Source organism: Ochotona princeps, chromosome 18 (genome assembly GCF_030435755.1).
Source record: "Ochotona princeps isolate mOchPri1 chromosome 18, mOchPri1.hap1, whole genome shotgun sequence".
Classification (NCBI taxonomy): domain Eukaryota; kingdom Metazoa; phylum Chordata; class Mammalia; order Lagomorpha; family Ochotonidae; genus Ochotona; species Ochotona princeps.
In genome coordinates this window covers 28,960,761-28,976,630 of record NC_080849.1, presented here as the reverse complement: position 1 = coordinate 28,976,630, position 15,870 = coordinate 28,960,761, and the positions used below count along the sequence as shown (strand labels likewise).

General features: G+C 43.9%; 1 protein-coding gene across 1 annotated transcript in view; it reads right to left on the bottom strand.

The window, feature by feature from the left end:
• Positions 1-6,424: 6,424 nt before the first annotated feature.
• The window catches only part of TPGS2 (tubulin polyglutamylase complex subunit 2), a 37,335-nt gene continuing 27,889 nt past the window's right edge, over positions 6,425-15,870 (bottom strand). Inside the window, exons 3-7 of the mRNA XM_004579544.3 lie at positions 13,553-13,640; positions 11,655-11,783; positions 9,270-9,383; positions 7,609-7,769; positions 6,425-6,921 (exon numbers count right to left, since the gene is read on the bottom strand). Of these exons, the coding sequence (XP_004579601.1) occupies positions 6,694-6,921; positions 7,609-7,769; positions 9,270-9,383; positions 11,655-11,783; positions 13,553-13,640 (720 nt within the window). The 3' untranslated portion in view covers positions 6,425-6,693. The remainder of the gene's footprint in view (positions 6,922-7,608; positions 7,770-9,269; positions 9,384-11,654; positions 11,784-13,552; positions 13,641-15,870) is intronic.

Here is a 15,870-nt window from a genome sequence, read left to right as displayed (position 1 = left end):
GCTTTATTTGAAAGACAATATGAGAGTAAGGGAAAAGAAATGGAGAGGGAGGGAGGAGAAAGGTTTTGATTTCAGTTGATTGAGAGAGTCTACCATCTATTGGTTCACTCCTCAAATGGCTGCAACAGCCAGGGCTAGGCCAGCCAGAATCCAGGAGTCTGGAACTCCGTGCAGATCCTCCATATGGCAGAAGGGGCCTAAGCAGTTGGGTCAAGTTTTGCTGCTTTTCCAGGCATATGAGCTGCTGGATCAGAAGTGGAGCATTGGGACTTGAGAGTGGTATTCACAGGATGCTGGCATCAAAAGAAGAGGTTTGGCCTGTTACATCACAGTACCACCCCAGGACTTTTTGTCTTAAGCCACCAACTTTGTTAATTTGCTATGGTACCCCTAATAAACTCTCTAACCAGCCCAAAGGGCCTGAGGTGGAAGCAATACTGTGCAAGGCATGGCAATGCAGGTGGTTAAGGCAGAGATGACACCTCTGCTTAGAGAGCTTACCCAGGACCATGGGAAGCAACCATTGGCTACAAAGTGTAGTTTATTAACCACTATCCATCTTTTCTATCAGAAATAATTTTATGAGGACAAAATACCCAACATAAGGAATAAAATGTCTTAGCAATTTCAGTGAAGGTGTCTAATAAGATGTATCATTTGTATTTAAAAACTCAATATATTTGGTAGAACAGTCATTTCGGTTCTCCAGGCAATCCATGGTAGAGAAGAAGACTATATGAGTGGTGGTTTTAGTTACAAAATTTATTAAAGGCATGCATACTTTATCTATTATTTAACAGAACTCTTATAGCCACTCTTGTTCTCATTTCACATACACAGAACTTAATGATGAGAGATGCTGCACAGCTTTCTGCAGGGGTGCAGATAAGTGGTCTATCTAGGCTTGTTCTTTTAGAACCTGTAAGAGCTGCAGAGTGCATATCCAGAGTCAGCTATGATTTGGGGCACAAAGCACAGAGAGGATCCTGAGCCAGGCTGGGACTGGTGAGTGGGAAACCCATCAGTTATGACCGAGCTTACAGGTGCTGGAGCCCTGATTGTGTACAAAGAAAGAGGAGGCTTCACTGCTACTCCTTTTCCAAGTGGGCAGATTCAGGAGGGCAAGAGCATCCGTTGTGAAACCGGGATGGGATTGTTTCCCCCAATTGGTGAAAAGGTATGAACGGTCATTTGAGTGCTGATACAACTTAATTTTTTGTATGATTTGATTATTGTCCATAAAAAGAATTCTTCACTGAGGATATACCTGAAGAAGCAAAAATGTGTGACTCTGGGGAATTCATGGTTCATATAGTTCATCTATTAGCAAAGTAACAATTTTCCCTTGGGGCCGACATGTTGGTTTAACTGGCTAATCCTCCACCTCTACTGCCAGCCCCCCATTAGAGGACCGATTCATGTCCTGACTGCTCCACTTCCCATCCAGCTTCCTGCTTGTGGTCTGGGAAATCAACAGAGGATGGCCCAAAGCCTTGGGACCCTGCACAAACATGGGAGATCCAGAGAAAGTTCCTGGCTCCTGGCTTCAGATCAGCTTAGCTCCAGCTGTTATGTGGCTATTTAGTCAGTGAGCTGGCAGGTTAAAGATCTTTTTCTTTGTAAATCTGCCTTGTTTTCCCCCCAATAACAATAAAGAACTCTTTTAAAAAAATTTCCCTAACTATCTTGGTAACCATGATTTGTTACTAGACTCTTCTGCAATTCAGTGCACAATGCAGGGGCAGGAAAATGGCGTAGGCTAGGTATTTTGAAGCAACACTTAACAGCAGCACATCTGGCCATGACTGAAACATGACTGGGACACTGAGGTTCCCGTTCAGTGGGACCAGCCTGTGCTGTACCCACTGTATCTCTCAGGCATTTGTCAACACTCTTGCATTCGCCTTCTCTGCTCCCATCAGAGACGCTTATCCACCAGCTTCCACTGAGCATACTTTCTTTTATTCATTTCAGTATGATCTGCTATGTCATCTGGTTTAAGTGGAAATTAGAAGGAAGTGGACCCTGACTAAATGTAAAGCTATTACAGATACCACATTAACCAGCCACAAGGTAAGCGGGTGTCACCATTGCGTTTTCCTTCTCTGTGACAAGTCACCCCACTAAGTCAGCTGGATTAGCTTCTAGTTTTTCAGAATTATCTTTTCAGAGACTCTACTTCCAGTACGGAAGTGAATGCTTTTAAACTTGTCCAGGCAGTAGCCAGTTAGGGGTGGGGCAGCAGGCTAGGAAATAATAGCTGTCCTCTAATCCCTCCCCCGGAAAAAGAACCACTTGAGTCACGTATCCAGTGTAATTACCATTTCTTAAAATCCCAGCTTGCAAGTAGGACTCAAATATCAAGTAAGGTAGCTGAAGAGAAATTGCTGGGTGTATGGCAGAGTGCTTCTCACTGCTTTGTCCAGTCCTGGAACAGCGGCTCCTTGATGACAATCTGCTTTAGACAAGGTTATTTTACTGGTACTCAGTACACAGCAGCTGTGGGGAGGTCTGGCTACAGAAAAGAGTAATTCAATCCACTTCAGAGTCTTTCTTGGTCTAGGAGATTAGCGCGAGATTGGAAACGTCAAGGGATAAAGGAATCTATTCACAGCTCAGCTCATCCTCAGAAATGCCGTCTGTATGGAAGGAAATGAGTTCTAATCCAGTAGCCTGTCAGCAGGTGGAATGAACAATTTTCTCCCTCTGGAAGACAAATGATTCTGAAATTATAAAGGTTGTTGAAATACGACGTCTTAAATCTATTTAGCTACCTATCAGTTTTCTAACTCTTGAGTTGATGGACAGCTTATGAAAAAGCAGGATTTTTGAATTTGTCTTACACGCGCTAAGCATGCAGCTACGGGCCAGTCAGAAGGCACTTCCTGAAACCTGTGTACCGCCAAGCTCCGAGGGGAGGAGAGGTCTCAGTGCCATCTTAGGGCACACGTGCAGTGCTCCCGACAGTCTTATGCTTTGATTCAACTACTTTTGATGTTATACTTGAATTCTGATTCTTTTAAGTGGCTTTGAAACGTGATTTATGAGAGTAATTAGGCCAAAACAATGTTTTCGAATCATGTTTTTAGAGAAAAACCTAGCTCTTCTGATGATACCAAGTCACATCATAAACACACATTACCTCATCTTACTATCATGTCCCCAAACTTGTGTGGCCATGAAGTTGCACCCCCTGTGGGAATAAACACTGCCCCCAGAACTACCAGGCATCGAGTGACCTAACCTACATCTCAATCCCCCAGGATGCCCTCCTTTTCCAAATAAAGCTACCAAGTGTCAAGCTGTGAGCTGGAACCACGGTGCAGGTAAGCTACTTTTCCCGGGGTTTCGTAGGTCTTAGTGGTTAGTTCCTCACTTGCAGCTTGTGCATGGGTGAGGTTTCTCGTCTGCAGTGGGTGTGACTGTTGTCAGGGCTGTTTGTGTCCTAGATCTGGTTGGTTTCCAAGGTACTTTGTCAGTCTTCCTACTACGGGCAGAACAAAGTAACTGCTCTGGAAAACAGTAGCAAGTGCTTTGAGAAATAGTGGTTTCTGAGACCAGTGGCTGATCCCAATGCCAGGTCCACCTATTCCCTGGAAGGGCAGAGATGAACTGCCTGCTCTAAGTAGGAAGCCATGAATACTTGCAAGTTTCCCTGTTTCTCAGGTTTCCAACTTGGAGTTCACACAGAGGCCTGGAGAGACTGACCTGCCTTCGGGGCTGAGTCTTTGCCCATCCAATGGGGCAAACTCATTCATGTGCAGTCTGTTCTGTGGCCAGGACAGGCAACAGCAGGTTAATTTTATCCTTGGCTTTTCCTATAAGCTACACCCGAAAGGGGGCAGAGTAGAAATGGAAATTACGTTGTAGAGAGCAAGTAGCTTAAAAAGTAGGGAAGTGCCTGTATTTTCTTAAATTTAGCATAAAAAGCCTTTTTCAGTAGACTTATTCTGAGGATTTCAATGTGAAAACAAACTATTCCTCGTATAAAATAGTGTTCCCTGAGGAAACTCAGAGCTGATGCAAGTGTCCTGTGTGCACTGACAGCAGATGGCTGGAGAGACTGAGGAATGGGGTGTTACATTTTACTTTGTGCCTGCTATCCTGCAAAGTGCAGATCTTGCCAAAAAACCTGCAGGGATTCAATTTTTCTTTTTGCGTTCAAATTTTTAATTCCATTTTCCACAAATGGACCTTTTTTTTTAAGGTTTATTTTTATTGGAAAGTCAGATATACAAAGAGAAACATGAACTCCCCAAGCAGCCGCAATGGCCAGAGCAATGGCCGCTGCTGCGCTGATCTGAAGCAGGAGATCAGAGCCTCTTCCGGGACTCCCACGCGGGTGCAGGGTCCCAAGGCCCTGGGCCGTCCTTGACTGCTTTCCCAGGCCACAGGCAGGGAGCTGGATGGGAAGCAGGGCAGTTGGGTTATGAACCAGCGTCCATATGGGATCCCGGCGCGTGCAAGGGGAGGACTCTAGCCACTAGGCTACTGTGCTGGACCCTTAAAGAACCTTTTTATGTTCACATTTACCTTGGTTGTGTTTGGGGCCTTGGAACTGGAGTTCCAGGCCTCAAGGGAGAGTCTTGTGTCTCCCTCTGTGATGTATCCTGCTTCCAAGATGCACTCTCTGCTAGGCAAAGGCAGATCTGTGGGCAGAATCCTGTCACTGTGATCACCTCTGTGGCGGGGCATTCGTTTCCTATAGGAGACAGATTCACTCTGCAGTGAATTCATGGAATGCCGCTTTACAGCTTCGGTGTTCTTGCTTGTTTCGACAGGGCCCCTGAGGGGTCCTCACTATTACATTCCGTTCTTACTACCTGGCAGGCCTGCTCACGGCAGATACTATCCGTGTGGCCCTGCATATTGAGCACATCCAGTTGGATGGCCTTGTTCCTTTATTTCTCTTTTTTTAAAGACTTTTATTTTTATTTTGAGGTGAGAGAAAGAAGAAACAGATGTTCCACCTGCTGGTTTACTCCCTAAATGGTCACGATGGCTGGAGCTGAACCTATCTGAAGCCAGGAGCCAGGAGCAATGGATAAGGCCTGGGTACTAGGTGCTTTAGGTGCTTTAAGGATGTGTCCTTAACAAAGCTCTAATTTCCAAAATGACAAATTAAGGTGCGTTGTTTGGCTGTGGCTGTCACCTCGTATCAGTGAGGCAGTCTGGGCAATAAAGTTTGCAAGTCATCACTGAAGTCAGGAACGACTGAACAAGGCAGCTGGGACTGAAGGGTGCAGACGGTATGGACGTCTGGCCTTTATTCCTCAGAATTCTTTGTTCTCCAATCTCTGGGTCTTCAAAGACAAAACAAAACCAAACCCAAAAAACCCCAGACAATAACAAAAGGAAAACTTAAAGTAACCAAGGACCTCGGGCTGAGTGAGCCCTGCTAGGAGGCAGACAGAAGGGCTTGCTTTCAACTATTGCCAGACACTCAATTGAAAACTGGATCAACCCTCTCTATAGAAGTGCCAATGCATGCAGTAGCTAAGTTCAGATTTATCTTAAGTATTAAGCATACCAGGGATTTTCAAAAAGTTCAAAAAATAACCTAACCATGTATTATGGAAAAATGGATTCATTTTTTCATTGCACTAAAATTTTTAATTTTCCATGAACTTTTTGATGTATCTTCAAATTTAGGCTGGCTATATTTAGCACGCTATGTGTCCATGAAATTTTTTTCTGAATTACATGCGATAATTACAAAGGAACTCTGAGAATCCCAGCTAGGCAGAGGATGGTGGGGTTACTAGATGGGGTGGGGCGAGATGTTTCAAGGCTGGATTGTCCAGGGCAGGTAGGAAGCTTTTGTTAACAGTGACTGGTTTCATCAAAACTAGGAAGAAACCTGCACAGCCATGTTTGGGAGTATTTGTTGGTTTGTTTCTTAGTGGTTAGAATAAAGTAAACCAGAAGTGCACCTCTACTTAACATTAATTTTGGCATATAAACAACACTAACATAAAACTGAAGAAGGAAACAGTTGAGGAAGACAAATTTCTCAGGAAACTGAAAAGAGCATGAACAGAGTGAACTACATTTGGGATAAAGGATGTAAAGAAGATATGACCCAGTCTCCGAGTGTTTTTACGAAATAAGACCCATCAAGGTAAGGCATCAGTATCATCTAACAAATTAGTCATCCAAGGAAGGACAGTATGAAGAGAATCTAATGTTCCTCTCTGTATCCACAGCATCCATTATGGACTCCACTAGCCACATGTGTACTGGAAACGTGGCTCACCAATGGGAGGGCAGGACTCTTCAATGCAAGTTGACGTGGACGTATGTGATGAGTGGCTACCAGCTGAACAATGCAGTCATCACACTTTATGGATCAAAACCAGTGGTTTCCATAGAGGATTTCTTTAATCATTGTTAAGGGATGGAGGGTTGGGTTTAGAAAAACAGGAAAGCTCTCAGTAGCTTTATTTGGCCACTTTAACGAGATCTGGACATCCCCACGTCTTATGGACTCAGCGATGGAACATCTGCATTAAGAAGGGGTGAGGGGAAGCTGGGGGAGACTTTGCTGTGTCCTTCTGACTCCTGGCTGCTGTCATTAGAAACAGGCTTAGGGTTGTGGCCATTCACATGGGAAGAAGCCTGTAGTTCTACACATTCAGAAGGAGGGTGGAGCCAACTGCACATGGAGACTGCTACAGTGATGAGGTCAAATGCTCATTTCCGGATGGAGTTTCCAGAGCCAGAGGAGGATTTAGAGGTGGAGGAACCAGAGGCCCCCTTCTGTCCTCCTGTGGGCTGCACAGGTCCTTTCTTCTGGGGGGTTACAATCTTATTCTTGCTCTTAAACACTTTGCTGGGATCCAGCTTGTTCACAAAGCAGTCAGTCTCTTCTGTGAGCAGGTCTGTGTTATAGGTGATGGGTTTATACAAGCTGAACCATTGCTGTAGAGCAAAATTGGAGAGAAGGTCAATGCCACCCTTTGCGACCTGTAGTGGGGCCTGGGATAGAGAGCTTAGAAAAGAAGCTGAGAGAAAAGAGTATAGGTTGAGCACTGCTAATCTGAAATGGAAACTTTATGTGAATATATCAGACTCCGAGAAACTGTACAAATTCAGGTTCAAAGCATTAAGTGAAAGGAATAAGGTGTAAAACAATGTGACTAGCACAATGCACTTCTGATGCAGGATAAAAGCACCAACACACACAAGCATGCATCTTCTACGCAAGAGTGTCTTGTAAAGGGCACAAAAGCCTGGCTAGAGTGGCTGCCTCTGGGGAAGGACCTGGGAAGACAAAGGAATACTTTACATTCTTCCCATAAGCATTTATGAGGATTGCTGGTCCAATCAGACAATCAACTAGACCTAAACCTCCCAATAAAACTTAGTGAAAAATAAAAACCTCTCAAGTGCTTCTGAGGATTAGTCAAGTTTGGGAACCACTTAACTGGATCAGTAGGAAGTGAAATTGGCCACCCACACGAGAATGGCCAGCCTTGCTGACTCAAAGTGCAGGTTCTCTCTGCGCCCTACTCTGGATCTCTTGAATCATGTGAATGGTTAGAATCGGCAATGTAACTGTTTATCAAGGGGTTTTTGCCCATATTATAGTTTGACATGACCCCTTACCTTGGCCTGGGGACTAATGCCATAGCCGGTGAAGGCATACTGCCACTGGGGCAGGCCCAGGTGGGTGATGAGCAGACGGTAATAGGCTGTGAAGGTATCTGTGAGAAAATGCCAGTATAATGCTCTGTCCAGGAACCAGATCTCAGTGTCTTGGGCTAATGCTGAAAAAAGTAGGCAAAAGCAATGAATCATGAGGGATAGCTTAATATTATTTCCCTATTAATTCTAAAGTCAATATAAATGGCTTAAAAGAATTCTAGTAATGGTGAGAATATAAAATGTGAAGTAAAAGTTCCTATATTTCCACTTCCAATCTTTTAGTCCCTTTTCCTAGTGGCTACTTTTACCAGTTTCTCTGCTATTTTTTTTTTAAACCAAATTCTTGATTGATGAGCTGGTTGATCTCACTGCTTGACTGTGACCATCTTGAAGTACATTCAGGCTATCAGGGTGGATGAGCATTCCTCTTCTGCTTTGATAACACAGAGTGGCCTCAGCTTTCCTGGAGTCAGATCTGAATGGCTCAGGGGTTTCTGAAGAAATCTCTCTCAAGAGCCAGAAACGCCAAGAGAAATCATGATGATGCTTCTGTGGGAATCACCTGTGTTCTGTGTGAAGGTGGGGTTAACAAGCAGGTGTCTCATGCCAGCTCCTGCTGCCCCTTCAAGCCCATCCGAGTTTACCTGCTGTCTAGATCTCTGCAACTAGTCTTTAGTTTCCAGGCTATGGCAGCTACTGGTGATCACAAATATTTACATTCAAATTGTGATATTCAGCTAAACAACCTTGATTTCCAACTGTATTCTACATTATGCCCAAACTCTGCTTGGCTTTCAACATTTTGTATGACAGGGAGCCTTCATTTCCTCAGTTTCTAGATAAACCATGTGGCCCAATGAAGTGGGTTCTATTATTCCTTACCAATCAGTTGCACCTCACAAAGGCCTGGCTATTGATTATCTGTGCCGTTGCTTGTTGGATGCCACATTTCCTCCACTGATTCACTTCCAGATCCTCATCTAATGCCTATGCATAGTTCAATATATAGTCTGCAGGCTAGTCAGCAAAGATTGTCCCAGCTGCATATGATCTCTCTCTACCAGAGATAACTTCTGATGTCTTCACCAGACAGAGTGCCTGAAGGTTGGCCCTGTCCATGTCTGTAGTTTTATAGTACCTGAGCTAAGGCCTGACCTGCCTGCTGTCAGCTGACAGCTAAGTGCTGGCTGCTGCTCAAGGGCCTGGTGCTTTTTCTCCAGATTCTCTGTACAGTCTTGAGGTCCAGTAATTTAGGTTTGACTGCTGTTATCTGGCCTATACACAGAAATGTGAAACCAAGACCAATGTGTTTCCTGGCTATTTATCTGATGTACGAGTATACTGCAGAGTATATAAACAGAATGATTCTCTTGTTTCTCACCTATTACACTAAACACACTGCAGTAACTTAGAAAAGAAGATGGCTAAAAAGACTGTAGGAATTAGTTTACAGAGCAATGTGCAGAGGAACCAAAACTGTTTTCTGGATCTTGACACCTGCAAGAGACCTGGCAGCAGATCAGGAGGGCAGGGAGATACCACATTTTTTGTGTGATGGCTGACAAACGAGGGTCAGTGAGTTTACAACCAATCATAGGATCAGGTTGATAAAGGGTTCTTACCTGGTTTCCTACTTTTGTAGACAAGGCAAACCTTCCCATTTCCATTGCAGGAGTCCAGCTCAAATATCACATTGCGAGAATCAAAGTGTGGTTTTTCTGGCTGGTCCTCATTGCCTGTTAACACAGAAGTTAGTGTTTAAATAAACTCAACCACATATGCCTGCATCTGACTTTGCAAGGAGAAGAAAATGGAGGAAAAGCCTATTTCAGACAAATTCTTATATACTGTTTTCAGATGAATTCTATAAACGCTTTGGACCTCATCTATGACTTCTGCTATCTATCTGGGTCTCCCCATCACCAAGATACAGTGTTAGGAATCTATGGAAAAGTGACATGAAGAAATCACACACACTATTGGGAGTAGGAGTGTATAAAGTTAGTAAAAACGAAATGGCATGCATTTCACATCACTTTTTCCTGTACAAAAATGGAATATTATACACATTGTAGAATATCATGTAGAGAACTTCTAAGTCATGTAGTATAATACATGTGGGTATATCTTATTCCTTATTGCTGCCTCTCACCCTCTTGGATAGGCACTTACTTTCTCATTACTTCCCAGTTTGTTACAAAATGTACTTAAATTCTTGTACTTTTTAATGCTAGTCTCCAAGGTCCATCAGCAGGGATCTGGATAAGAGGTAGAGCAGTAGGACGTAAACTGGCATTTATGTGGGATGCTGCCATTGCAGAAAGTGGCTTAATCGCTTGTGTCACAACATCGGCCCTCCATGATGTCTCTTATTCCTGGTTTAAGCCTTTTGGATTTTGAGAAAATAATTTCCATCATTCTTGTAAAATTTATTTCTTTGTTTCCTGGCTTATGGCCCCCTTTGTCCCTCTGCCCAGGGATGCTTTTTCATTAAAATTTTTCTTTCTGTATCATTTGCATGATTTCTAGTGTTACATCTTAAGTTTCTCAACCTTTGCTTCTGTAGAATCTAAGCCAGGGTGGGTCTTTTTGGTTGTCTGGCTTGTTTTGTTTTTGTCTAAGAAACTAGTTTTTATCTTTAAAGGTTTAACATGAGTTACAGGCACATTTCTTCCCATATATTCTGATCTGTAGTTGGTTGAATCTATATATGCATAATCTATGAACAGGAAGGCCATTTGTGTGTATGGCTTTTCCCAGATCTCTAAGACCCACTGCTTTCCAGTCTAATACTCTTTTGGTATTAGTCTCCATTTGCTTGTCCAGTTCAAGGAGAAAGCCTTATATCAGTTCTTTCTGCTGCAACTTCAGTGAACCAAGACCTTAGCAGGGGCCATGCTAGTCACCTACTCACCATTCACTGTTTCTTTTTGCTATGGTTTGAATAGGATACAGCTCCCAAACAGAAAAGGTTAGACTGCAAAGTTTTAAGTTCATGAGAGGGTTGACTGTAAAAGAACTCAAATACTCCCTTCTGCTTCCTCACTCACACTGATTCTTTCTGTACATGTGGCTAGTGTCACGAGACAGCTGAGCCAATCAAGTCTCTTGGGCTGTAATGCTCCAAAATTGTACTTCCTTCTTTCTTATGCAGGACAAAGCTGATGAATACTCTTTCTTAATTAATCCCAGTTCTCTGAGGAGACATGACTGCACAATTAAAAAACACTGCCTAACGTTGTCTTGCAGCTATCGGGAGTCTTTTGGCTTTGTTCTGTCCCATGACTACTGAGAGTTTGTTCCAAGAAGAGATTCTGTCAAGTGCCATTTTGTGTCCATGTCCTTTGTCTTTTACTCTTCTTCCCACCAGGAATACAGGTTTGCAACCTGTACTGGAGGCCCTATTCCTCAATCATGGGAATGAAAACAATACCCAAAGGCTGGGGCAGCAGGAAGCCAGAGAATTATTTTATCACCCACACTAGCCTAATTCAAGAGTTCTTGTTAAGAGAAAAATAAAGTACCAAGTAGACATTGTAACTGGGTCTGTTACATGCAACCAAATAATTCTGACTGAAGAAGTGTGCCCATTCATTAGATTTTGCAATCATTTGACTTGTAAACCATTTCACTGAGAAGTGGCAAAACATCTGATGGTAGGAATGGAGAATGAAGAGGCTACATCCATACCGCCTCTAACATATTGAAATGTTAATTGAAGCTTAAAACATTCACTCATGAAGTATTTTTCAAGTGCCTACCATGTGTCAAGCACTGAAATCAAATGTGAGAAATAGAACAAAACTCCAATCCTAGCATTTTCTTCATGAAAATTGTTTCTTGATCTATGTTATATTTTACCCTTCTCCCAGGGTCTTAAGAATCTATGAATGTGGCTTTTAGTCTGATGGAAAATAATAAGATACTGTAGTAACTTCTGATGGTTCTTCATATTCTAAGAGGGAAGCAAATGATTTCTAACTCAGAGGAGAAATTCCTTCAGGTACCTTCATGTATGTCATCCTCCAGGTCTGCCAGAGTTGGTGCATTAGGAAGTGAGTACATGGAAGACTGGTTGAGCTGAGTCAGTCTGGAGATGCTGTTAATTGTCATGCTGCCCAGGGGAATGATGTTATCTACAGGAACATTAAAAAGGAGAATTTTATGGAGTGACACCTAGGTACAATGAGCATCACATTGAATAACTAAAGCCCAGTCACTTTTGGTCCCATGGCTGAGGGATCTGACAGAGTGGGGAAAGAAGGTGGTCCATCACCGCACGCCCCTAAGCCTCAACCATTCATGGGAAAACAAGAAGAAACAACAGCTAGTGGCTAAAGGTGATGAAGAATATCACACTACATTTCTTAAAATGCAAATGATGAAAATTTTAAATGGGAGTAAGTCTTGGCTTAGTGATTTCATTTGAAGAAAAAAAAAAAGGCTTAACTGTGGTTTTTCTTCCTCTTAAGTCAGTATCCTGCATACAGAGCTACTTATTCCAAAGATGGTATGGCTTTATTGTATAGTAGATCCTTTCTAACCTTTCTGAAAAATTGGCTTTCATGATGGAAGAACTGCTATTTGTCATCTTTCCTTATTCAGTGGAAAGAACCTGGCAGTCTTCTTGCTTGGTTCTAGCCTTCTATGATTAGGATATGACTAAGGAATGGGAAAACTGTGTTTTCCTAGTCTATTTTGTAGGACCTTTGTATTACAGGTTGGCACACAAAGATTTAGAAATCAGTTTGCTGAGCAAAGCTGGAATGGCTGCAACAGCTGGCATACAGACTTTGTCTACCTATTCTGCCCTCTCTGTCACTGACTATGGCTGGCCAGTACAGAACGGCATGACAATGGAGGTGAGAAGCCCAGGCCAGGGCAAACTAAATTTACAGAAGTAATGACAGTAGCAAAAAAGGACTTACAGGTAAAATATCCATGAACGTTTCCTGATGGAGAGGCCAGCCTGGCTCCATAATGTGGGTCAGGCAGTTAAGTCTGTCTCCCCATACTGCTCCGGAGCCCAGAGGCCTGGAGAGAAGGCCCTGAAGCTGATGAGCAGGCTGGTCTTTGAGTCACTGGAGAAATGGTTGTAAAATAAACACGGGCCCCTAATTAGTGCTAGGAGATGGGCTGAGAGGCTTTGCGAATCCCCAGAACAAAGGGATTTGGGTATGGAGGCAGAGAAAGGCAAGGGTGGGCTTTGGGGATGTGCTGGGCAACAGAAAGAAACACTGTGTTCTTAGGGACAGCAGCAGCAGGTGTAGCTGCTTCCCAAGGCAAGCACATCTGAGGACGCAGCTGGAGTTGGAGACAATAAAGACTGCTGGGAAGCTGAAGGCGAGAAAGCTTGCCATGAATGGGTTTTGTCGCAGGGTTTCCCAATCTATCAAATCTTATAGGAGTGTTCATGCAAATATGCACTGCTGCCTGTGAACCCATTCAGCCCCATGATCTCTGAAAGGTACAAGATTGTGAGTACCATGTCCACATAGCAAAGCTTTGTTCTACACACATTGAAGGTCAAATCCAGCCTGGGACCTATGTGGTGGGCGACTCAGACATGCAAGAGAGAAGGAAAGGCTTTTGCTTTGGGGAGTCACCTCTTGAGGCCTTAGGGGTCCTCTGAGAAGTTATTTATCAGGCAGCCTGGGTTTTCTGGAACTGAGGAACATTGTCCATCTCCTTCCAGTCAGAGGCCTCTCCAGGGAGCTTCCACTTCAGCAGCAGTGAGGTTCTGACATGGGGAGATGGTGGGCAAGGCAGACAGTGGCTGTCAGCCTGGCAGTTTCCAGATGCAGCAGTGTATCTGAGAAGTTCCTGTGTGAACCGTCCACAGTCCAAGACTCACAAGGTGCAAGTGCCCTCAGGGCTGCTCCCTCCAGCAAGGAGGCCGACTCACCATCCAGCTTCACACTCCAGGTCATGTGGAAGCCATTGGTCATCAGGTAAAAGTTCTTCACATCCTCAGGCATCTCACAGTCATTTTTCTAGAATCACAAAGAAGCTGTTAGGTGAGGACTTGGGAGGAGGAAAAGCACCAGGGGCACTCCTGACCATGACCATGTTTCTGATCCCTGAAACAGGGAGACTCCAGGTAAGCTTCTATAAAGGCCCAGCAGAGGAGATGGGGTCTGCAATCAGCAGTTTGACCTTTACTTGGTTCCCACTAGATAGAGTGGGCCAGGTACCTGCTCCGCCTTGGTAACGCCTCCATGGACACTTGGCTGGAGAAGTAGCTGGAAGGGAACAAGTGGAGGAGGACACAGAGAAAGTTGTGGAAAAGGAGGGCCTAGGTCAAGTGATCATCCCGACAGCAAAGCAATCACTGCCACCAGTGTCAGATGGTGCTCAGGTGACCTGAGAACAGCCTAGAAGTAAAAATAGTTCATAGGAGTAACAAATCATCCAAACAAAGAAATACCTTAGGATGCTTTCAGTCAGTACTAGGGCCAAGCCTGGACTCTAACTAACTCACATTGTCCACTTGCCTAACCAGTTAGTGTTCGTTAGCCCTCAAATTCCTGGGTGGACGGAAGGGCGACTTCTCACACTCCTTTCCTGGGCTCCCTGGAGTGATGTCTTGATTTGGTGTTATAGGAAAACAGGTAACTAATAATATATAACTAATGATAAACTAATAAATATATAATAAATGCTAATAACTCCGCTCATGCCTGTGGTTTAAAAACCCACCTGAGACGTGAGTGACAGTGCTTACGTCGGGTTTGCTTTAGGTTACGCTGCCAGTTGGTTCTAAGAACCCATATTCAGGGAAGTATAGCACAGCGGGCCAATCTCCGCTCACATCCCAAGTCTGCCACTGGCTGGGTGATCTTCAGCATTTCACTTGAGCTCTCTGAACCTATGTTCAAAACAAACCCCAGAAACAAAAAGCACTAACACAATGTGTAAATTACTGGAGGCGGTGGGGGTGTGAGCATGACAGCAAGAGATTAGGGAATTAGGATTTAAACTATTGCATCCTCGACAACTATAGGTGTAAAGAGAACTTTAGTCCAATGGTTGATTCTTCAGTAGTGTTCTTGATAAGTAAACAGACAATGTTTGTGTTTTAAATGTAGTTTTTATTTCATCTACAAACTCAGTTCTTCTCTTCTCTCCATGTTTTTCTCATTCTCATGTGTGACACTAAGGAATTCTTGGACTCCTCAGACCGATTTGTTCATATCCCTACCCAGTAAGTTATTTGGAGCTTAAGTCTCACTTCAGTACTTTCTATATGGCTATGTTCTCTGTGCTTTGAGGGAAACGCTGTGTATTAGTCTGCCTTTCGTCCACCTGCAGGACTATTAGGTTATTAGTACTGACAAGCTCCTGTCATCGCAAAAGGCTGGCCTCTGCTCAGAAATGCTGCCTGATACTGCCATCTAGTGGTAGAGACCAGGAAACTAGGATCTCCCAGCCTTTCCCAGCATTCACTGAGAACCAAGCCCCTATCTCCTTTCTCCTCTGGTAAAGGCAGCTTAGGAAATGGGCATGAGTCAGGACCGACTGCAATAGGCCTGCTGTGGAAACATGATCTTAAGCAGGTATTTCGATGAGGAAGGAGAACAAGCTCGAATCTCCTGCCCTCCATGGCTTATAAGAAACACAGGGAACAAAACAGCACATGCAGCACTGGCCCATTTTGATTGAGAAATCATTCAAAACCTGTTCTTAAGTTTTGGGGAGTTATAAACTCCCTTAAGAATCTGGAGAGATTTGGGTCCTGCGTGGTAGCCTGTCCACGCTTTGTGCATGCTGAGATCCCATATCGGCACTGGCTCAGGTCCTGGCAGCCCCACTTCCCATCCAGCTCCCTGCTTGTGGCCTGGGAAAGTAGTCGAGGATGGCTCAGAGCCTTGGGACCCTGCACCCGTGTGGGAGACCCGGAAGAGGTTCCTGGCTATTGGCTTCATACTGGCACAGCGCCAGCCGTTATGGTCACTTGGGGAGTGAATCACTGGATGGAAGGTCTTCCTCTCTATCTCTCCTCCTCTCTGTATATCTGACTTTACAATAAAAATAAATCAATCTTAAAAAAAATGTTTCCATTCCTTGTCCTAATATTGCTTGTATTTTAGGTCTGGTGTATTTGTGCTTAGTGAAGGACTCAGAGGAAATTCCCAAATCAACGTATCCTATGATCGATCTGAAGTACTTTCACAGAAATTGTGAGAACGTCTGAAGAAGGCCCTATCAATTGTCTCAGGAAAT